At 41.7% G+C, this 19,203-nt stretch overlaps 1 protein-coding gene across 2 annotated transcripts in view; it reads left to right on the forward strand.

Annotated features, from left to right (window-relative positions):
- YTHDF3 (YTH N6-methyladenosine RNA binding protein 3) overlaps window positions 1-19,203 on the forward strand; it is a 37,987-nt gene that overhangs the window by 13,813 nt on the left and 4,971 nt on the right. Inside the window, exons 3-5 of one of the 2 annotated variants that reach the window (XM_038766430.1) lie at window positions 2,286-2,339; window positions 3,093-3,178; window positions 7,665-9,263. In XM_038766430.1, coding sequence (XP_038622358.1) covers window positions 2,286-2,339; window positions 3,093-3,178; window positions 7,665-9,263 — 1,739 coding nt within the window. The remainder of the gene's footprint in view (window positions 1-2,285; window positions 2,340-3,092; window positions 3,179-7,664; window positions 9,264-19,203) is intronic. The other variant, XM_038766432.1, reaches the window with a different exon arrangement.

Here is a 19,203-nt window from a genome sequence, read left to right on the forward strand (position 1 = left end):
TCACCATTGAGTGTGATTTGGTCTCAGAAATAAGTTAATAGCCTCATCAAATATGAGCAGTCATTATAAATAGGAAAGCGACTAATTGTTCTTAATTTCTACTGAAGATAGACCAAAAGGAAATGGGCTGAAATTGCAGGAGGAAGGATTTAGGTTAGATAGGAGGAAACACTTCCTGACAAGTGTGGTTAAATTTGTAGAACATAATTAATTACCAAAGGAAATTGTGAAATCTCTTAATATAAAATACATTTGAGAGCAGGATGGCTACTCATTTGTTTCGAGGGGAGTTTCTACAGTCTGCTGAGAATTAAGCTGAAGACCCATTTTGATCAAGATACAGTATTCTAGGAATGGATTTGCATTTTTAACAATTATGTTGTTACATGTGATGGGAGAGGACCAAATTCCGTACCTTGAGGAAAGAGGTTGTTATTTTTATTCTTTTTGCTATTCTCCTGATGATGGTATTAAAGCACTAACTGTGTGCCCAGCACTGTAGTAGGTGCGGAGGTAAATATCAGGTTGGACATAGTCTCCATTGCCACGTAGGTATCACGGTTTAAAGGTGTGAACGTTCTCGGCTCTAGGCCGAAGTGACTCTTGGAAACGGGATAAGCAGTCTTTTGTGGCCACCTCCATGGCCCCGTTGACTGATTTTGGGTTCCAGCAGCTCTGACACTTGGGCGGCACAGGTCAGTTTGACCCTGGTTTTGATGCAGTCCAGGTTCACCATTCATTCATTCATTCAGTCGTATTTATTGAGCGCTTACTGTGTGCAGAGCACTGTACTAAGTGCTTGGGAGGTACAAGTTGGCATCATATAGAGACGGTCCCTACCCAACAGTGGGCTCACAGTCTAGAAGGGAATCACAGTTATCAGTGGGAGACGGGAAAGGAACCCAGGAAAGAGAGTGAAGAGGAGCAGCCAGAGAGAGAGGAGAGCAGAAGAGGACAGTGTCAGTGAAGACAAGATTGAATAACGTTTCCAGAAGAAGAGGTTGGTTGTTAGTGTCAAAGGCAGCTGAGAGGTCGAGGATGGAGTAAAGGCTGCTGGATTTGGCAAGAAGGAGATCATCATCATCATCAATCGTATTTATTGAGCGCTTACTGTGTGCAGAGCACTGTACTAAGCGCTTGGGAAGTACAAATTGGCAACACATAGAGACAGTCCCTACCCAACAGTGGGCTCACAGTCCAAAAGATAACTGGTGACCTCTGAGAGGGCAGTTTCTGTGGAGTGAAGGGCGTGAAATCAGGCAAATAAATACTTGTGGCTTTTGTTAATCACTTTCTCTGTGCCAAGCACTGTACCAAGCACTGGGGTAGATACAAACAAATTGGGTTGGACAAGTCACCACAAGTGAGACATTCCAATAGTCAGGGTCAGGCTCTCTAAGGCCTTTGTGGAGGGCATCAGACTCCCTGAGGGCCCTAAGGAGCTAAAGCCATGGCCAGGAATGTGGCTTGTTCATCCCACAAATCGGGCTACAGTTTTCAGCTCAGATGGGGAGGCTCATCTTAGCCTGTGCAACCTGCCGTGACTTCCTCGCCCAGTGAGCCGATGATCACCCGTCCACTCTGGTGCAGTTGGGAGCTTAAGGAGTCAAATTCAAGGGAGATTTTGTCCATTTCGATTTATGGAACTGAAATCGTTTTCGGATCATAAGATAAAACACCATATTCTCTTTCTTTATATCCTGTATTGAAGAATAAGTGAATCCTGAAAACTGCATGTGTCTAAATGTTTTGCTCCTGCAGCAGTCGGTACCACTACAAAATTAAGTTGACTTTTTTTTTTTTTGCTCTTTTATCCAAGGGTCAGTCCACACTTTTAAGAAGGCCTTTCTTCCCTTTTATAATATCTATGTCTGCAGTGTAAATATAATAATGTCTGACATTAACTTTGTGCTTGTCTTAAGCTTAAAATAAACATATAAAATGAGTGTTGAACTCTATCCTACAATTGAAAGTGACCTGTCTTTTACCTTTCTTTGTCAAATTATAATTTTAAGTGTTACCTGGATCTCCAATGGCATGGCAATTTCAACTTTTCTGTACAAAAAATGGTTTTTTTTTTAATTGGTTTTTGCTGGTTGGGGGCTGGGTGAACCACAGCACCCTCCAACTTCAGGGGACCTGGGTGGGCTTATCTGTTTAATATGTCATCTAAGTAGTTGCTATAGTTGTCTTTACTATGTTAGCTTAATTTTTTTTGTGTTGTAAAAGACTTAGTCAAGCTGTATTAAACCCATTTGTGAGATGTTCATATTTTTCCCCTTTAGCTGCTGGAAAGATTTCTTACTGTGGCATATTCCTGCATTATGACGTTATGCCAAGTGAGTGCAGCTACTTTCTAGAACTGAAAATTAAAAATAGCCTTAATCAGTTAAAAATATGTTTTTCCTTTCTGAATTATTTCTAAGATAAGCTATATAGTATAATGGATTAACAGAAGATACTGTACTTTCTTTTCTAAAAGCTCTATCATTATGTCTTCATTTGGATTCCACCTGAAGACACCTTTTTTCCTGAACTCACTTTAAAATAGATATTAAGGGATAACTTTAGAATATGGCTTTGGGAAGAGAGCTGCTTTAAATAAGCTTTTGCTCACATTCACAATTCTAAGGGAGATGGTGGTGGTGTTTTAGTGAGCTAATTTGTTTTACTCATGAAGGTAGATCTTCAAATTGGAAAAGAAATTGTTACTTTTGGATACACAGCACAATACTAAACAATTTCTGATTACAATTTTCCCCCTCACCCAAATAAAAAAACAAAACATTGTGTTCTGACACGTAAACATTTCCAAGCTCCAAAATTCGATTTAGCTGGTAAAAGTCTATAAATATGTTCTTAGTTTAGATTTCCCAAATTTTGAAAAGCAGAAATAAAGGCATTTTGTTAATATGTGAACATTGTCAAATTTTAAGTAATTTTAAAATAAGATTGGGTTCACAAATTTGAATTTTTTCAGAGCCCTTTTTTTAAAAAAAGAAATAAACAAAAACCAGTATTCTTAAGAATACTGTAATACTGTCTTAATGTGTGGACAAGTAACTTGTGTCTAATATGAGATTCCTTTTTAGTTTCAGTTCAGAACGGTTCGATTCATCAGAAAGATGCTGTAAATGATGATGATTTTGAGCCATACTTAAGTAGCCAGACAAATCAGGTAAGTGAGCACTCATTGAATTCTCTAACCAGTGACCTGAGGTAATAATTCATCTATGCCTTATAATTTATTTACTCTTAATTTCAGGGTATGCACTTTCACAACATGTAGCTGATTTATACAATTACTAAACAATTTTTAAAATCTTCAAAATGGTAGTCCGGTTTCATGTTCTTAACATTGAAGGTAACCTTTTTACTGATGGTGGAAAAAAATGTATGAGTTCAGAAAATGTGTAACAGAAGTGTCAAGTTCAACTTGCTGAGCTCTTAGGTTTATAGAACATTAGTTAGATGCCGCCGTCCAGAAAAGTTCCCTACGTCTAGGAATTAGAAGTGAATTTAATTGACAGGATTCAATGAAGAACTTAATTATTTTGTATTTAATTATGCTATAAATGTGTTTTGGTTTTTTTTTTTTAGTTTTAAAGGGACTGGACCTTTTTAATGTCACTAATGTGAATAAAGGGTACTAATCCAAGTGCAAGTGTGACACAGAAGGGAGAGGGAGTAGGTGAGATGAGGGTTTGGTTGGGGAAGGCCACTTAGAGGAGGTGTGATTTTAATCAGGCTTTGAGGGTAGGGAGAGTGGTGGGCTGTTGGATAGGAAGAGGGGAGGGAATTCCAGGCCAGAGGAAGTACGTGGGCGAAGAGTTGGTAGCAAGGCAGATGAGCTCAAGGTACAGTGAGTAGGTTGGCATTAGAGGAGTAAAATATGCAGCCTGGGTTGTAGGAGGAAATTAGGGAGGTGAGGTAGGAAGGGGAAAGGTTATTTGGTGTTTTAATGCTGATGTTAAGGAGTTTCTGTTTGATGCGGTGGAAGACGGGCAACCACTGGAGGTTTTTAAGAAGTGGAGAAACATCGGCTGAACGTTTTTGGAGAAAAATGATCCGGGCAGCAGAGTGAGGTATGGACTGGCATGGAGACAGGAGGCAGGGAGGTCAGCAAGGAGGCTGATGCAGCAGTCAGGGCAGGATAGGATAAGCATTTGGATCAGCATAGTAGCGGTTGAGATGGAGAGGAAAGGGTGGATTTTAGTGACATTGTGAAGGTAGAACCGACAGGATTTGGTGACATTGAATGTGTGGGTTGAATGAGAGTTGAGTCGGTGCTAATGGCGAGATTATGGCATAATTCAGGTTTCCAGTTATGTGGCTTGCTTTTATACCAATACTTAAGCAATATCTTCCCCAACTAGTGATACCCCCTCAACACACACTCACCTTGAGTATTATTGAAAGATGAATTTTTCCAACAGAATTAATCCCTTAAAATATTGTCGTTAGAAAAAAAACAATATTCTTGTGGTATTTAAGCATGTAATAGAGGCATTTATTAAGCGCTTACTATGTGCAAAGCACTGTTCTAAGCACTGGGGGGGATACAAGGTGATCAGATTGTCCCACGGGGGGCTCACAATCAATCCCCATTTTACAGATGAGGTAACTGAGGCACAGAGAAGTTAAGTGACTTGCCCAAAATCACACAGCTGACAGTTGGCGGAGCCAGGATTTGAACCCATGACCACTGACTCCAAAGCCTGTGCTCTTTCCACTGTACTCTGTCAAGCACTGTTCTGAGCACTGGGGTAGATACAAGTTAATTAGGCTGGACAGTCTCTCTGACCCTCATTTGACTCCCAGTCTAGGAGGGAGAAGAAGTATTTAATCCCCATTTTACAGTTGAAATTGAGGTACAGAAAAGTTGAATGACTTGTCCAAGTCACCACAAAGCAAGCAATTGGCAATTCTGGGATTAGAACCCAGATCCTCCAATTCCCAGGTCCGTGGTCTTTCCATTAGATCATGTTGCTTTCCGTAAAGCCCTTATGGGAAATTTATTTGCAGTTGACTTAATTTAATATTCTTGAATGTCAAAGTCATCGCGTATTTCTGCAGAGTTTATTTTTTACAGGACGGGCCCAAAGATCCCTTTTCAAAGTGAAATACAAATTAATATTCTGGGACATGCTGTAAAAGATCAGTAAGCCTAATTCAAAAGTTTTACATTGATGTTTAATTTAGTTTGAGGACATAACAGCTGAGCTGAAGAGTTTTTTGTTTGAAGCTGTTGTCAATATTGAGACCTTAAACTACAATCACAACTGCTGTACATGCTCATACCTTTGCTCAGAAAAACAGATGGCACCTTGAAAATCTGCTAATGCTGAGTGAATTGCTGAGCTTTCCCTCTTGTTTAATTTCCATTTTACACTAATATCACAATGCATCAGTTTTTATTTCACTTTGAAATGAGGTATGTTTGTGTCTTGGAGTGTAGAGGAGAGTTTTACCCCATGTAAACAGAATTCTTGCATAACACAAAATCATGTAAAGCTATGTTTTTGAGTTTTTTGGAGAGTCGGTGAGAGGTGCATCGGGGATCTTGAAGTCAGTCAAAATGGAGTTAGGGAGTTCCTAAAGGGTGACTCTTAAAGTAATATTGTGTTCTTAGGCTAGACAAACTTAAATCAGTTGGTGTTTCTTAAGCCAAACTGGACTTCATTTTGAGTGATATTTTAATATGGGAAAATGTCTAAATAGATATATCCAGAAATATTTTTATTGTGCTTTTAGTATGGGAACAATTAAGAGCCTCTTAACAGTTACAGTTGTGGAAAGCTGTAAAAATTAAATGCATGCTTAAAGGAACTTCTGATTGTTTGGAGAGCGTGAGAGGAAAGGCTGAGAGAAGCTCCAACTAAAAGTCTGTCCTATGATTGTTTAAGAATGATATTTGAACAGCAGGAAGCTGACAAGAGCAAACTGTAGCATCCATAATGACGCTGGAGAAAAATGAAAAAGCCACATAGCACTGACTTAAATATATATATGTTAAGTGTTTCACGTTTAACTCTGTGTCATTTAAACCATTTTAATACGTGAAACACCTTAAAGAAATTTAGCTCAAGACTTGAACAGTGGAATAATAGTGGTCTAGTGAAGTGTGGTCAACCATGCCCTTTTAAACACACGGGGGAAAGGCAGACATTTTACGCTTCATCCCTAACTCTTTGAAGGAAACAGGTTTGTCTCCATTTGAAGGAACATTGGGCCTGGTACATGGACACTGAGTTCTTTGAATGCCCCACCTGGCCCCCCTCAGGGAATCAATTCCAGGCTTCAGATACTTTGGAAAGAATTTGTGGGTGGGGGGGAGATGATACTTCTTGGTTCTTGGACTCCTCTCTTTCCCCAGCACAAGGTGGGACAGTTCTGCTGAAGCAAGGAATTGCTTCTGCTCCCACTTCCCATAGCTAGGGGATTCTCCAAACTGGGAACTATCCTGGCCTGGATCCATTTAGGAGTGACTGCAGCTCAGTGCAGGCTCCTTAATCACCCCTGAATCCCTGATATATCCTGGTAGTCTTGATAGACACACATGGAGACCCTTTGTGCCTGAGGGGCAGCTACCCCATCCATGATCACACAGATGCCTTCACTGGTGCCAGAGGCTACATAACAGCTGTGTGCCTGACATAGTGTCCTTTGGGTTTTCCTTTCTCTCTCCCCTCCCACATCCATGTAGATCTGTGAAGGGCACCCTTCACAGGTTTACATTTAGTTCATCTCCCTCAACGCAGTAGGGAAGACGGGCTCGTTGTTTGCAAAAGCATTCAAAGTTTCCTAAGTCATCAAAATCTTGCTCTCTCAGTCAGTGATATTGACTGAGTGTTTACTGTGTGCTGATCACTGCACTAAGGCTCTGACTTCTAGAGACAGCCCATTCACCTCTGCATCAAACAAATTCCTTACCCTTGGCTTTAAAGCACTCAATCCATCTATTTTCCTCATTAATTTCATTCAAAACTCAGCACACCCACTCTGCTCCTCCAATGCCAACCTACTCACTATACCTCGATCTCATCTCTTTCACTGCCTACCCCTAGTCCCTGTCCTGCATCTGACCTGGAAATCCCCCTTCATATCCCACAGACCATCACTCTTCCCACCTTCAAAGGCTTATTAAAATTGCATCTGCTCCAAGAGGCCTTTCCTAACTAAGCCCTCACTTCCCTTCCTCCCTCTCCTTTCCGTGTCACCCTCGTGCTTGGATTTGTTCCCTTTACTCACTCCACCTTCAGCCCCACAGTGCTTATATACGTCACCATAATTTCTTTTAATTCATTCATTCAGTCGCATTTATTGAGCGCTTACTGTGTGCAGAGCACTGTACTAAGCGCTTGGGAAGTACAAGTTAATTTTAATATTGGTCATTCCCTCTGAACCACAAGCTCCTTGTGAGCAGGCAACATGCCTACCAACTGTGTTATATTGTATGCTCCCAACCACTTAGCGAGGAGTTCTGCCCACAGTAAGGATTCAGTCTGTTGATTGCCCTAGGCGGTTGGGGGAAAACAATACCGCAGCTTAACGTATGCTGTTTTGCTTAGGTATGTGTGTGATTTAGGGGGGCATTTCTCTACTGATTTTTGTTTTTTTTTTGTTTGTTTGTGTTTGTGTTTTGTTTTGTTTTTGTCTTGTAGAGTAACAGCTACCCACCAATGTCAGACCCATACATGCCTAGTTATTATGCTCCATCCATTGGCTTTCCATATTCTCTCGGCGAAGCAGCGTGGTCCACAGCCGGAGACCCACCCATGCCGTACCTGACGACCTACGGACAGATGAGCAACGGCGAACACCATTACATCCCGGACGGTGTGTTTAGTCAACCTGGGGCTCTAGGAAATACCCCTCCCTTCCTGGGCCAGCATGGATTTAACTTCTTTCCTGGGAATGCAGATTTTTCTACTTGGGGAACAAGTGGATCTCAGGGACAGTCGACACAGAGTTCTGCTTATAGCAGCAGCTACGGCTATCCCCCCAGCTCGCTCGGCAGAGCCATAGCCGATGGACAGGCTGGATTTGGCAGCGATACTCTGAGCAAGGTACCTGGCATTAGCAGTATTGAGCAAGGCATGACCGGCCTGAAAATCGGGGGTGATATGTCGGCGGCCGTGACAAAAACCGTAGGTTCAGCATTGAGCAGTACAGGGATGACCAGCATTGCAGCAAATAACGTGCCCCCAGTGATCAGTTCGGCACCTAAACCAACCTCTTGGGCTGCCATTGCCAGGAAGCCGGCCAAACCTCAACCGAAACTCAAACCCAAGGGCAATGTGGGAATCGGGGGGCCTGCGGTCCCCCCACCTCCTATAAAACATAACATGAATATTGGCACTTGGGATGACAAGGGGTCGGTGGCCAAAGCCCCGCCCAACCAACCCGTTCTGCCTCCTCAGACTATAATCCAGCAGCCTCAGCCCTTAATTCAGCCGCCACCGTTAGTGCAAAGCCAACTGCCTCAGCAGCAGTCTCAGCCGCCGCAGCCGCAGCTGCAGCCGGGTCCCCAGCCCCAGGCTCCGCCTCACCAAGTGCAACAGCAGCAGCTGCAGCTGCAGAGTCGCTGGGTAGCGCCTCGGAACCGGGGAGTCGGGTTCAACCAGAGCAATGGAGCCGGCAGCGAAAACTTCGGCCTGGGGGTGGTTCCCGTCAGCTCTTCTCCCTCTGGAGCAGAAGTCCACCCGGTGCTGGAGAAACTAAAGGCCATAAACAACTATAATCCCAAAGACTTCGATTGGAACCTGAAGAATGGGCGTGTGTTTATAATCAAAAGTTATTCCGAGGACGATATCCACCGCTCCATTAAGTACTCTATCTGGTGTAGTACCGAGCACGGTAATAAGCGTTTGGATGCCGCTTACCGCTCCCTGAACGGGAAAGGGCCACTCTATTTACTCTTCAGTGTGAATGGCAGTGGACACTTCTGTGGAGTGGCTGAGATGAAGTCTGTCGTGGACTACAATGCCTATGCTGGAGTCTGGTCTCAGGATAAATGGAAGGGCAAGTTTGATGTTAAGTGGATCTTTGTCAAAGACGTTCCCAATAATCAGCTACGGCACATTCGTTTGGAAAATAATGACAACAAACCAGTTACCAATTCAAGGGACACCCAGGAGGTGCCCCTAGAAAAAGCTAAGCAAGTGCTTAAAATAATTGCTACTTTCAAGCATACCACCTCAATCTTTGATGACTTTGCACATTATGAAAAGCGTCAAGAGGAGGAGGAAGCCATGCGTAGGGTAAGAATGTAGTAACTGCAGTATAGTTTATAGCGTGATTTATTTTTTTTAGCACTTTCCCCAGCGCAGGTGGGCTATAAGAGCACTCCCCTGGGGCAAAGAAAAGTTATCCTGGATTGAAGAAATCACCCAAATCATAATTTTATTAACAATTTTTGAATAGAACGTACAGCTGTCGCCTTCAGAATGCTTTCTTTTGTCTGCTTGATGTGATTCAAATCTGCCTTCAGTAGTTGGTAAAGAAAAATACAATGGCAGTCTAAATCAGCTATTCTAGAAATTTTTCACTAAGTACGCACATCACTTCCTAAAGTAACACCTCAAGGCTACAAGAGAAAACTGAGGGCCAAATGTGACGGGTTCGTTTTTGAGCCCCTTTCTTTTGTGGTATTCAAGTGCTTACTATGTGCCAACCGCTTTACTAAGTGCCGGGACAGATGCAAGATGGTCAAGTCAAACACAGGCCCTGGGTCTACAGGCTCACAGTCTAAATAGGAGGGAAGGCAGGGATTGAAACCCCATTTCACAGATGGGAAAATAGACACTGAGCAGTTCAGGGACTTGCCCAACATTGCACAGCAGGCAAGTGGCAGAATCTCTTTGCTCTTTCCGCCAGGCCATGCTTCGTCTTACTCTTTATAAACTAATTTGTCATTTTAAGAATTATAAGCCTTAATTTATTTAACAAGTGGTGGGATGAGCAGTATTAGCAAAACTGACCTGTGAAGGTAATTTTGGATTTTTTGCTAATCTTTTATTATTCAGATTGTTCAAAAAAGGCATAAAAGTCAAGCCCAGTTCTCAGTGTCCAAGGTTATAAATGGGACACTAAAGCGCATTAACTTGTAAACAAGCAAAATAATATTCAGTGAATTGCTGGAATGTATGGTCAATGTAAGCAGCAGTGATTCCCTCTAGACATCTGAATAACATAATGTTCTTCCCCAAATATCCAACTTACACTACGGAAGTAATTTTGGGCATTGGGAAAATGGGCTCGTTGTGGTTTCATTTTGCTCGGAGGTGGAAGAATAAATGGGGAAGAAAAGAATTAGGAGGCAAAAAGCAGAAAGGGTAGGGAATTGAAAGGAGATATGCAAGGGAGAAAATGGGTGGACAAGAGACCTGCTGATTTGGAGTCAGCGATTTGGTGGAAATTTCTGTTAAAATTCAAGGCTTAAGACATCAGTTCTATGAGGTTGGAATAAGTTGTAAGTAATTAGGTAACTTAGAGTTGTGATTAACTGTGGTCTGTTGATTAACAGAATCATTTTTCTTGTATCTGGAAAGCACACTCCAGCTACTTGACATTGCAGCCCAGAAGTTCCTGCCTAGGTTAGCTTTGTGGTTGAAGATGCTGCTAGCATATGGTTGTAAAGTATTCTAAATGATCAACAAATACCCTCAGTCTTAACAGTGTAAAATCAAGGTTGACAAGCCACAATTAGCAAACAGAGCAGCAGGAAGTGAGGTCTTGAATGAAGACATCAAACAAACTGAAACAAATAGATAAGGCAAAGAAAGCAAACTAGGCTGAGGCAGGAAACAACATCTGTCAGGGCTAATTTAGTTTGACTGTTGAACTAAGCCAACATTTCTTATCCCATGACTAGTCAGTGCTATTTCCTGAACGATTTTATTGTTCATTGGTAATTACTTGGTTACTTAAACATAGTGGTTGTGAGTCATAGTAAATGTGCTGTAAATTCTTTATAAATTTAGCTTCTTTTAGCTTTCTTTAAATCCACCTTCGTATAATTTGGTTTTGTTTATGTAGTTTTTTAAATTTTTATTTCACTTGCTGTTTAAACAGTATCCTTTTACTTGGAAAATAAGACATTTGCTATAGCTCGAAAATCCTGCAGGCTCTACGGAATAAAAGTGTTTTTAAAATTTTGATATTGTCAACACTGCAATCAGTTGTGTTAATTTTTAGACCTGGAAAAAATGGTGTTTTGGGAAAAAAAACCTTTAATAGTCAATCCTGAATTTAAAGCATGGTGTTGATATTAGTTTATCTTAGTTTATCCTCCAAAATCTAAATAAAGATTATCCTGCAGGAAAGGCACTTCCTCTTTCTCTTCTAATGAAAGAAGACCAGTTGGATCTAAACTGATTTTAGACTTTGCCAGGATAGAAAGGATGGAATGTTCCTTTCTGAGCTATTGAAAATTGCTACTGATTTTGATGTAGGGGTATTGTTCAAAGAAAGCACAACTAGATGTTTATGAATTAAGATGCCTTAGTGCAACAGAAGGGAAATCACTGCATAGTCAAACAGTTTGAAATCTAACTGTCACAGTCACGTGGAAGACTATTCAGACAGAAAATGTTTGTTGTATTGGAAGGGAAACCTTTCAGAAGTGAAAAGGCAGTTTAAAATTGTAAGCGTTGATTCCTTTTCATTAGTATAAATTTCAGTTTTGACTCAGTACAGATGTCTTGAGCAGTATACTTAAAGATAAGAACAGATACTTTCTTTTTTTCTTGAAGGAGGAATGATGAATACTATCAAGTATAAAGTAGAAATGTGAAAGGAGGAATGAAAGAAAAAAATTAATACGAAGGAGGTATGGGGATTTGTATTTCGGATAAGTAGTTGAAAACCTTATTGTTCCCTTATTGTATGAGGTCAGAAAGCCATTTCCAACCTAAGTCTTTCCCATAGATGTGTAAGTAAGCTAGACAACCCTGATAGTCTGGGCTGTAGCTAGAACTTCAAGTATATTTTTAACAAACACACTTGGAACATAGCAAGTTAAGTAGAACCCTAATTAAGATATTCAGTTAAGACCTCGATATAAAAATTTTCACAGCTTCTGTAGTAGACAGCCATCTAGGGTAAAGTTTATGCAGTTATTACCACCCTTGGTTTTTGAGCCTTTCTAACAAATGTTCAGTCCTCTTGCAGGGGTCATTCATTCCTATGGATATAGGGGTACATCTTTGGGCTCTTTTAACTTTACATTTCTTGAGGTTTTTCTTGTGTCAAAAACAATAGGGCAGTACTAACCAGAGACCTCTGCTTGGTTGCAAAGTTGGGAATGAGGGAAATGGTTTTCAGATGTGGAAACTGAGGACTAAAGGTAGAGTATCCAGAAAGGATTGAATGACTTAGAATCCAGTTTTACTGCTAAATCGTGAGTACATTGGCTTGCAGAACCTTGGCATGTGCCCTGTGGGTCTTTTTTTTTTTTTAAAGTCAGTAAAACAGCACTAGGCCTTGGCTGCAGTTGCCTTGCAGGTATGGCCCTGGTTGAGCCACTTGGTCACTTCTGGTCTTAAGTGAGTTTGGAGACTCCAGAGCCAGATAATAGGATCTTTCACAGTTGGACTTTAGCATCCTGGCCAGATTGATCTAAGATTGATTGATAGAGGCAAGAGGAAATTTGGAATGTTATCCACCAAGCCCCACATTATGTAACTACACGGTGGAAGGGGTACTTCTACCTTTTGGGGCTAGCAGTACTTGACTTTACATGCAGAGTGGTCTGGGTTCAGGCAGAAGCCAGCTGCACCATGACAGCAGTGCTACATAAGGTAAAAAAAAAAAAAAAAAAAAAAAAAAAATTTGGTTTTGCTCCTTCCTCGGTCTTGCCTTCCAGCCCTGACAGGGAGCCGACAATAGCCAGAGGAGGGATGAGTTGTCCCAGTCTAGGAATGTTCCATGGGCCCTCGGACTGGGTGGGTCTCTCGCATCTTTACCAGGCTTATCAAAACGAAGAAGAGGAGTTGTTGGGGAGGAGATGTTGGGAGGCGAAAAGCAACTCTTCCCCCTCATCCTGGTTTTGGAAGGTTCTTACTACCAGGTAGTCACCTCACCATTTCATTCATTCTATGGTACTATGAGCAAAACAATGTACTAAGTGCTGGGAATGAATACATCTATGGGAAGTAGGCCCTGTCTTTTGGTCTCCTATGGGCTGGGGCTGGGGATTGGCTACAGACCCCTAAAGAATGATGAAACTATAAGAAAAGCAGTGTAAGAGACCTCAGTACATCCATTAAGATCAATAGAGGAGCAGAGTTTCAGGGTCCACGGTGGCTCAGGTATGATAATAGGGGATCCAAGTCACAACTGCAGCCACAATCTTCCCAACATTTGAAAATTCAAGGGGGTCTCACACTGCCACTGCTCCCTCAATCTGCCTGGTCCGAGCAGGGAACGAAGGGGGTTGGGGAGGGGACCTGAGGTCCTAGTAAAGACTATGGCCACACATTCTGAAATGTTATCAGGGGGTAAGCCAGAGGAGAGGGAAAGTGGAGAGATTTCTGGGAAGTGGCAGAGGAAGCAAGGTGATTAGAGAGATAGGAATATTGCACTAGGCGTTTGGTGATTTTGCCACTTTCTGCCAGCCCCTTGCCAGTGCATCCGTTGGAGCTCCCCTGGATAGCCAACATTTAAGCGAGTGCAGTGAGTCCGGGGCCCGTGTGTGGCCTTTCAACCCCCTCCCCATATACTTTCAGAGTCCATATCAATTCCAGGTAGTCGTTACGGCCCAGTTTGGGTTTAAAGCAGGTCAGAAAGTAGCCCATTCCAACCCCTCCTCTGAGATCTCCCTTTTCACACAGCTCCTCCTCCCTTTATCAATTTTACCAGTAATTGGTAAGGTGACAATTTTAGCTTATATAATTTTTTTAGGGTTTGTACTAGTCTTTGTGTTTTCATCTTTGTAGATTTTCATTCTAGACTTAAATGCACAATTGTTGTAAACTACTAAAAGCAGAGAAACTTGGATACTAGTAGTCACACTGGTACTCTTTAGAAATCATGAATATAGTTGTCTTTTAGGGTCAGCATTTTTTTTTTTAAAAAAAGGAACTGTTTTAGGAAACCGAACGCTGGAACTAGAGCCTGAGACTTCTGGCTTCTGGGCCCATGTTTCTTCCACACTGTCACACCGATTGACCGTATTTTTATCAGTTGGCCATCTAAACAGCTAGCAACACTTGCCAGTGTTGCAAACCCTGCAGACTATAGCTACCTGCTTATTACTGTGTGCTGTTATTGTGCCTTGATTTTTTTCCCCCTCAAAATTCATATGAAGACATTTGGATGAATTTTGTCACTCAAAGGTGAGATTTTTAAGTGGGTCCACAGCACTTACGTTACCTACCTTTAAATTATGAATTATAAGTCAGTTATATTGATGTCCTTCTCCCCACTAGGTGGTAAGCTCACTGTGGGCAGGGAACATATCTGCCAACTTTGTAGTGTACTCTCCCAAGCACTTAGTACAGTGCTCTGCACCCTGTATACCTTTGATATTGATGGGTGTAGTAGCAGAAAAATGGCGCTTCAAAACGATGGCTTTTGTCAAAGCAGTCATAGAGGAAAAAGTAGATAGTCTTTAGGTTAAAAATGAGTCAAAAGTTTTGTACTAATAGTTTTTTTAAAAAGAGGCTTCTCTAGGATACCAATTTATTAAATCTTTTGCCACCTTCAGGTGTATTTCCTGGATGAGTAACTTAAATGTAGTTGAGATGGAGAGATGTTTACGGAACCATTAGGGAACGCTTTATGCCAGTTTAAACCCTGATTAACTTGCGTTTCATTCGCTGTATATTATGTTAACCATAGCGAAATTGTTAAAATGAGCTTCTCTAGTATTGTGAATGTAGTGTTTTCTAGTATTGTGTAGTGAGAATTAATCAATTACTGCACTAAGTACTATTGATTGCAAACCTCTGTACTAAGCACTTGGGAGAGTACAGTACAACAAGGTTGCTAGTCACGTTCCCTGTCCATTAGGAGCTTATAGTCCAGAGGGGGAGACAGGCGTTAATATAAATAAAATTACAAATATGTACAGAAGTGCTATTGGGCTGCAGTTGGGGTGACTATCAAGCGCAAAAAAGGTATAGATACAAGTGTGATAATCTCCTACTTGAAGATTTTAATTTTAAAAAGGTATTGACTTCTGCAGGATTGTGGTCCATATATTGCTTGTAGCTTTAAACTGAATAACATCAATGTGGACTGTGACCCCCCTGCATGTAGAGCACTAGACCGAGACCTTGGAAACATATAGGATGAGAGCACATAGCGCTCAGTAAATATGATTGATCCACAGGTCTCTAAAATTTGGCAAACGCTTTTCATAAAAGGGGTAATGGTTTGCAGTATCTGTGGCAGTGAGCCTCTGGATATCATCATATAAATTGCATTGGAAGTTACAGTTTTCATGCCTCTTCCTGGGATTTGAAGTAGTTGTTCTGAGTAATCTAGATATGTGAAAGCAGATGGTTAAATTGCTAAGATGCTCTAGGGATCAACACAAAATGTGTGGGTTGCAAAGATTATAATGGTAGGTTGGGTATCAGGTTTGGGAAGAATATATTTCTGAGGCAAGATGCTGGGTCACAAAGCATGCCTGTGTATTTTTGACAAAAGCGACCCTTTAATGCTTCTACAGTCCCTAAGATTCATATCTTCCTTCTTAAATCAGTGCCAAGGCTGTGCTGACTGATGCTGGATCTGACTAAGCATATGGGGGGAGGGTGCCTATTTCTACTATCTTTTCCCCATTTAGGATTTTGTAAATCGCAAATTTGAAATAGCATTAGTTTAAATTGGAAGAGATGCTAAAATACGTGCCATTGACTTGAGTGGAAAGAGGTTTAATGATGATGGAACTTTTTCAATTCGGGAAGTTAGCAAAATCTTGAAAGCCTGCGTCAAGAAGTTGGAACTATTTTGCTGAACTAAATAGGGAACTAAATTTAGAGGAACCGTTATTTTGTACTGCTCAATTATGTTGTACAGTAGAGAGTCCCAAGTAAGCACTCAATGCCTACTACTACTTCCACCACTATAAGCTTCCCTTTCAAAATCTAGTTGGAGCATAAATTTTTTTTCCCCTCTAAGTCCCCATGGGTTCTTGAAAGATGTTATCATGTTTCTCTCCCCACTTCTATTTCATTTTGTTTTGTTAATAAAGTAACAAATTCTGTTTGCATCCATGAAAATCTGCTCACCATGAGGTCGATAGCTAGCAGTTACCATTTGCCAGCTGTTAAATTCTCATGAAGTTTTAATTCAAATGCTAATTTAATTTCTCTCAGTTGCTGATAAACCCCACCCAAATCTTGGGTCCATCATGGCTCGTGATAAATTTCAAAGTGAAACAGGTCACGTTGTCCTTTGGCAACACAGGTGAATTGAAAGGTGTTTCAGTGATATTGCTTGGTTGTCATTTTGCTGAATTTGAGAAGGACCGAAAAGTTTGCAGTTAATGAAGATGCTAAGGTAAGCAACCAGGATGCAAGACTGAACTAGTGCAGTTGAGTATGAGAGGTGTAAGCAGAGTATTCTTCTCAGCACTTGGGAGAGTACAGTACAAGAATTGGTAGACGGGTTCCCTGCCCACAAGAAGTTTACAGTTTAGAGGGCTGCAGGTGGCCATAGTGTTGGATAGAATGGGCTCTGATGTCTGTTCTCATTACGCTGTGATGTATGTGCCTCAAAAATGGAATTTCCCATTGGTCCTTTTCTCATACTGGCAATGAAGGGGTGGGAAGGAGGATAACAGCAGTGGTAGAGTCAAGTGAAATGAGATGAATTTAGGGTCTGGGCTCTGAATGGGTCATAAAAATGTCAAGACTTTACATCTTTTTGGTGAAGTTTCCTCTTGAACTGAGGAAGTGACAGTAGGTGAATCTTTAGAAGGACTATATAGAACTAAATTCATCAGTGTCCAGAAAATGGAAGCGGTTTCTGCAAGTAATAGAATTAAAAAGGAGGTGAAAAGAACTAACAGAAGCTGCAAATGTTGTCTTTTTGGGCTGATCTCTCATCTACTTCTCCACATCCCCTTTCATCTTGGCTCCTAGCTCTCCTCCCAACTCCTTCTTTCCCTGCTTTCCAGAGACCATTGGAGGACCCGCCTGTTCAGGGAAGGAAGTAAGGGAATGTGTTTCTGGGTTCACCGTATCCTCCCAAGGATGCCTTTATTGCCCCTGCTTGGGGCCCTCAGCACCAAAACCCTCCAACTCTGGAATAACTGCTTCCCTCCCATTGTCTGGATCCCAGCATTTCCCAATCCCACTAGCCATGGGAGGGGTCAAGCAGTGAGATAGTTTGGGCAATACTGTCCCAGAGAGGAAAAAAAAATTGTGGTATTCGGTAAGCTCTTAGTATGTAAGTGCTGGGGAAGATACTAATAAATTAGGTCAGACACAGTACCTATCCCATGCGGGCCTCACAGTCACACATTTTACACGTGAGGTAACTGGGGCCCAGTGAAGTGACTGCAGACAAGTGGCGGAGCTGGACGGCCCATCCAAACTGGGACCAAAGCTTGGTGAGAGCATTGGAAGCTAAGATAAATACAAACACGTACTCAATTTTGTTAGGTTATTCATACTAACCCTGTCCTTCCTCAGATATCTGCTCATTTTGATACCTGCAATTTGGGGAAACTAGGCTTTCTCCTGAATAAGCGAGGCTTGATAAATGGGGAGGTAAGCCGTTAACTGTGCTGGGGAAGTGAGGAACAAGCTGCCTTTTAATGTTTGTCTCCTGCATTGTTATTGTGGTATTGGAGAGAGGTCCGTCTGCTTGAGGCGAGTCTGCTGTATTCTGGGCAGGGAATGTGTTTGTTCGTTGTTATAGTGTACTCTCACTTAGTAAAGTGATCTGCTCACAGTAAGCACTCAATAAATACAATTGATGCTCGGGGTGCATGATGTTCCCAAGATTTGGGTGGGGTTTATCAGCAGCACAGAGAAATTGTCAGCGAATGGCTAAGATGCCGCTGTGGGACCGGGGAACATTCTTCCAACAGCACATGTCAGTCGGGGGAGAACTTTGGAACGTAGTTGATGGCGTGAACATTATAGCACCAGTTTTCCTTAATGTGAGGTTCACCAAGAACTTAACCCCTGCATTATAGGATAACTGATTGTTATGGTTGCAAAGGTGATTTTTAATCAAGAGGGTATTTCCCACACCCTTTCTCCTTGCTTTGGTACTTTGTGGCCATTCACTTTAATGGATGCACATTTTTCTGGACATTTTGGGTCAAGGAGTTCTAGTTCTGTTTCTATAGATAGTGATTACTTTTATAGTGCTGTTAAATTTCAGCAGTACTGATGTTTTTAAAGGGTACTTGTTGTGCATTGAGCACTGTTCTAAACACGGGTAGATACAAGTTAGGCCACATAGTAGTAATAATAATGATAATAATAATAATAATTTTGGTATTTGTTAAGCGCTTACTGCGTGCAAAGCACTGTTCTAAGTGCTGGGGAGGATACAAAGTGATCCCTGTCCTACATGGGACTCACAATCTACATAGGAGAGAGAGCTGGTATTGAATCCCCATTTTGCAGTTGAGGAAACTGAGGCATAGGGAAGTGACTTGCCCAAGGTTACACAGCAGGCAAGTGGCAGAGCCAGGATTAGAACTCAGGTCCTCTGTTTCCCAGGCCCTTATTCACTCGGCCATGCCGCTTCCCGTGTCTACATTAACCAGCTGTTAAGAAGACATTTTAATGAATGCAAAGAATATATGCCTGATACGCAAAATGAGTGTGAGCCCCACTACCCCTAATAATTGTTTGCTATATTTAGTGTAAAATTTCACTGCAGTCCTGTTATTCGTCCATGCTAACTGTCTTCTTGGGGCCATTTTTCCAGGCATCCATTCTTAGCAGTTGGGTGCAGTTTCTGGCATATTATAGAGTGGAAATGCCTGGCACCACAAAGGCAGATGAGTCCTCTCACGTTGGAAACTTTTTGCTTTCCTTTCCTCATGGCTTGTGCCATTAATTGTGTGAATGCTGAAGGGCATAATAAAGCTTACTCGCTGAGTTTGAATCATGATGCTTCCCACAGTTTAAAGACAGGAGGGAACACCTTTTTACAACACATAACTTTGAGTGTTTTAGTGATGACTCCACCCCCACCCCCCCCCCCGACCCACATCTATCTGCAATC

This window comes from Tachyglossus aculeatus, chromosome 25 (genome assembly GCF_015852505.1).
Source record: "Tachyglossus aculeatus isolate mTacAcu1 chromosome 25, mTacAcu1.pri, whole genome shotgun sequence".
In the NCBI taxonomy this organism is placed as follows: Eukaryota; Metazoa; Chordata; class Mammalia; order Monotremata; family Tachyglossidae; genus Tachyglossus; species Tachyglossus aculeatus.